Source organism: Grammomys surdaster, unplaced genomic scaffold (assembly GCF_004785775.1).
Source record: "Grammomys surdaster isolate TR1022 unplaced genomic scaffold, NIH_TR_1.0 126035, whole genome shotgun sequence".
NCBI classification, from domain to species: Eukaryota; Metazoa; Chordata; class Mammalia; order Rodentia; family Muridae; genus Grammomys; species Grammomys surdaster.
This window is the reverse complement of record NW_021620848.1, coordinates 6,080,633-6,085,369: the sequence shown is the minus strand read 5'-3', so window position 1 is coordinate 6,085,369 and position 4,737 is coordinate 6,080,633. Positions and strand designations below refer to the sequence as shown.

The 4,737-nt window shown below is 51.6% G+C and overlaps 1 protein-coding gene across 1 annotated transcript in view; it reads right to left on the bottom strand.

The window, feature by feature from the left end:
- Nucleotides 1-1,608: 1,608 nt before the first annotated feature.
- The window catches only part of Ttll11 (tubulin tyrosine ligase like 11), a 227,083-nt gene continuing 223,954 nt past the window's right edge, over nucleotides 1,609-4,737 (bottom strand). Inside the window, exon 10 of the mRNA XM_028754738.1 lies at nucleotides 1,609-2,873. Coding sequence (XP_028610571.1) covers nucleotides 2,614-2,873 — 260 coding nt within the window. The 3' untranslated portion in view covers nucleotides 1,609-2,613. The remainder of the gene's footprint in view (nucleotides 2,874-4,737) is intronic.

Here is a 4,737-nt window from a genome sequence, read left to right as displayed (position 1 = left end):
AGAGAAACCCTGTCTCGAAAAGCCAAAAATAAATAAATAGTCATGATTCTTAAGGACATTCACAGTATGCAGAGGCAAATGTCTCCTTCCCTGGAGCTGCTCAGTTTCCTGTCACTTCAACAAGCACCTGCTGGACGGATGTTCCTTGCCCTAGCAGCTGGCTTAGATCCAACAGCACATGCCTGACCCTGAAAAGAAGTCACAGCTGGGATCCCATAGGTAAGTTTGACAAAGAAGGGGACTTCCTGGGCTCCTGGGCATATACGGAAGAAGCTGCTCATTCTGTAAGGGTGACGGGAATGTGGGGGGGGGGCTGTAGCAGGATGCTTGAGCTGAACCTTGGCAGTTGATTTTTGTTACTTAGAGGGATCTGCCTGACTGGACTTGGTGGCACTGGCAAGCAGCAAGGGTTTGGAGGGGAGTCCGGAGCAGGGGCCTGCCAGAGTCTTCTTATTGTTTTCCTGACAACAGACTCTAAGTGTTCTGGGAAGCCAGAGAGTCGAAACCAGGACTGTGGGGGGTGTTCATGGGGAAGAAAGGGAGGGGCTTGATCAAAGGTCCTTGCCTGGGCGGGGGAGTGGGGGCAGTTTCAGCAGGATTTGAAGGCTCTCTGGTGTTCTTGCTCCCTCCAGGATGTTAGGGAGGAAAAGACAGAGGGGCCTGGGGTCATATCTGAGAGAGACTTGCTTAGGTCTGAGCTAGGGAGAAGACATACAGTTCCTGAGGTAATAAATGGGGGGGGGAACCCCCTTTTCCCCAATACTTCTTTGGAAAGTGGAAGCACAGAGCTACGGGAGGCCCTGTTGTGCTGGGGTTACAGATGGGGGTAGGCATCTTGTAGGACCAGTATTTAAACCACTAAACTCAATGCTGTGTCCTTGTAGGCTCCCTTCTGGCAAGAGGGGTCGGGGGTGGGTCACAGCTCCAGCCTCAGGCAGATTAAAAGCTCAGCCTTGTCTGCAGGCTGGGATGGATCTCTAGAGTCTTTGTAAAGAAGGGACCTAAGACACAGGCAGTCACAGAGCATGCAGCATTCACAGAGGCACCCCCTGGGACTGCCTGGGCTCTCCCGCTCAGGCCTGGGTCTGCCTGGGCTCTCTAGCTCAGCTCCTTCCCTGACAGGAACCATCTCTCAGTTCACTTTCACACCTTCCAGAGAGGGGCTAGTCCTCAAAGCAAGTAAGCCCAGTGGTGCCTCTGAGAAGCGGAAGTGGGGACAGAAGTCTCCTGGTGTTGCCTCTTAAAGTACAGCAGCCCCGAAAATCTAACAGTCCTGGGGTAGGAGCCAACTTGTCAGTGACAGGCTTCTGTGACCACCACGGACAATGGAGTCACATCCTCGGGGTATGAAGCCCACCAAGGTCATGTGCGACAGACCCAGGGGCCCACTCCCAGGACAGAACGGCTCTGAAACTGTACACACAACAGTGGCCTACCTTCAGATGATAAGCGTTGCGTGGAGGCCAGTGCTCACTACAAATGCTGACTTGTAGTCAGTTTTTATATTGTCGCAGTGTGGCTGAGTTCAACCTCTTGAACCCGTTTCCCCCCTGCCCCGCCCCCAGACTCTGCTTGCTCCATGCTGGTGACCACTTTCTAAAGACTCATTTTGAGAAAGTGTCCAGTCAAAGCTTTATTTAATAGCTTTTTACAGCTGTACAGCTCGAGGCTGGTTAAAGAATGTCCCCACACACTTCTCATTTGGGACTTCTGTGAAACCCACTTGGGTCCCGAGAGCAGGAACCAAGGCCTTCCACCTCTGCCCCTTGGAGTAGACATTCGAGAACACTGGTTGTTCTGGTCTAGGCTACCACATGCTCTTCACACACTCCTGCTTGTCCTGGCTCTCATCGGGGGCCTTACATTCTCCCCTCTGAAGCCCCTCCCCTCACTCCGGGCTGACAGCACAGTGCTGGGTACACAGTGGCTCTTGGCCATTGGGTCAGTGCCCCAACTTTGCAGGGGTCCCCTGGAACCTGGATGGGGAGACTGAAGAACCTTACTGTGTTATTTCTTAATTATTTCTTGATTAGTAATAAATCAAACATTGCAGCAACAGGCAAGTTAACAAACAAGTGAGGTCAGTCTGTAAAGGACACCCGTGCAGCACATGATCGGGGGTGTCCGCCTTCGTCATTTCAGGGAATGGGCTGAAGGAAAGACATGGAATGATGCTAAGCTCTGACCAGCAGGCTCTCAGGGCCCCAGCAGACCCCGGTGTTACTGTTCTCCACATCCACAGCTCTCTGCCTTAGGATGGTCTGTCCTTCACTCCCCCCCCTCTTCACTCTCCATTCCCCTGCGGCCCCAAGCACAGCAGAATGCCCCAGTTGGTGCTTCCCAGGAGCCCAGAATAGTAGGTGCCATCTGTCACATCTTGGATGTCATATGTCCACTGATGATTCCCAAACAGGGTGGGTCACCATGAGGTGCTGGGAAAGGGGGTGGGCAAGGATGGCCATGGGAGGCAAAAGCCCTACGGAACACAGAGAGGATGCACAGGTGATTGAGCTGGAACCCTAGTGGCTCCCAACAGATTGGGGGAGCCCAGGGTACTCAGCCCCCATGGGCACACCTTCTTCCAGGACAGAGTGGCCTTCAGGACAGAGCATGTCAGGAGTGAGAGAGCTTGCTAGCCCCAATAACTCGGGGTGCAGAGCTGTCTGCAGCTGAATGGGCTGGGCGGTTCATCTGGGGGGGATTTCTTTGGTGGGGCTGGCCCCGACGGCACACCAAGCGTTTTTCATCCAGCAGGGACAGGTGGTATTCACACAGGTCGATCAAGGATGCCACCTGCTCATGGAGAGGTTGCAGCTTGAACTTCCTCTGGGCCAGGAAGAAGAAAGCTTCAACAAATGCCTGCAGACACATCCCTGTGGACAAAGAGATGCGGTCAGAGAGCTCATGGTACCCCAGGGATGTTCAACCCCAAAGCACAACCACTAGCAACAGTCAGGCCCATCTTCTCACCAAACCTCCACCCTGGAAGAGCCACATGAGCTCAGCACACAGAGGACCTTCCATGCTTAGGCACCTAACTTTAAATGGCCCCAGGAAGTAGGTTTTCTCTCTCAGAGATGGGGAAACAGAGTCTTAGAGCAGTGGGGAGGTCTGAGTAGAAATGGTGGTGCTTGGATTTAAACCTTGCCCCAATTCTTCTTCCTGAGCACCACAATAAAACTGTGTTCCTGTGAAACCCCTGCTCCCAAACTGTCATCATCAGAGGGATCACATCAGCTAAATGACTGACAACAGAGCTCCCCATTCTGATGTGTGTGTATGCAGTCAACTGTATCTTAGGGCTCCTGCATTTAATACTTGTAAAACTTACCGAGGGAAGTAAACCCAACCCTCTTCTCTTTGGACATGATGTAATGTGAGCCCCTCCCTCCCTGCACACCACAGGTGCTTGTGCTGATGGCTTGGCCTCCAGTTGATGGCACTATTTGTGCAAGTTCTGGAAACTTCAGAGGGTGGTGCCTACTGGAAGGCATCTGATCATTGTAGGCATGCCTTTCAAGACCATACCTGGTCCTTGGTCCCGCTGCTCTTTCTTTACTTCCTGTCTTCTAAAAGACAGTCTCTGCCACACACTTCTCCTACTACCATGATCCTTTGCTCAAGTATATGGGACTAAACTACCATTGATGGACTCATCTGAAACCAGGAGCCCTCGGGTGCATCTCAGTCACAGTGACATGAAAGTAACAAACATACCAGTGTCAATTATGTTCAGGACGCATGGTGTTCTGTCCCCACTGAGCCACTTGGACACCCTTTCTGGATGTATTTGATAAGCTCCTACCTATCTCTGGAAATTGAGCTCAAAATTTCAAGGTTAGAATTAGGACCCCTGTCACATACAGGGTTTTCAGTGCTGGCATGAAGCCTAGGATTTCAGACATTGTGAACGTTCCACACTCATTCTCTCGCAGAGCTGCATCCTGGCCCCGACTGCTGGCCCTGACTGCTTCGGCATCAAGTGACAGAGAATTTAGTACGGTTTCAGATTTATGGACAAATGAACAGAAGGTGTGTCTCACAGTTTGTCGAAGTGTGGCCCACTTGTCACAACTGGTCAACCGGAATGGAAGGTATTGGGGCACATTTGAGCCTATTCTTTGCCTTGTGAGGTCCTGTATGCTCTGGCAAATGTATAAAAGTCAGGCGTCTACAACATCACACAGAAGAGTTTCACTGGCCTCCAGCTCCCTGGTTTCCACCCTGCACCCATCCACCCTCAGCAAGTCCCTCAGCAAGCCATTGTCTTTCACTATTGCTATAGCTTTGCCTTTCCCAGAATGGCAGGCAGGGTGGCTTGTCTTTTTAGAGTAGCTTCTTCCACTTAGCAGGTTCCATCATGCCCGTCCCTGATTTCCTGTGGCTGGTAGCTCCCTTTACCCTCTTTCAAACTACCTTTTTTTTAGGCCTCTATACAAAGTGATGGACTCTTCAAACATAGCTTCCAGATGTTTTCTCAGCTGTCACTCTCCTTGAACCTCCCTCGCCCATGTTCCCTTCTCCCTTCCCCCTCTGCCTGCTCCCCTCCCCCTCCACCTGCTCCCCTCACCAGTTCCTTCTCCCTTCTGCTTTTCATTCTACTGGTTCCACTTCCCATTTCCTTTAAGTCTCTTCCTCCATCCTCAAGACCCTCTTTCTAGCTCTGTAACGTATAAAGTTACACACACACACACACACACACACTCACACACAAACACACACACACACTCACACACA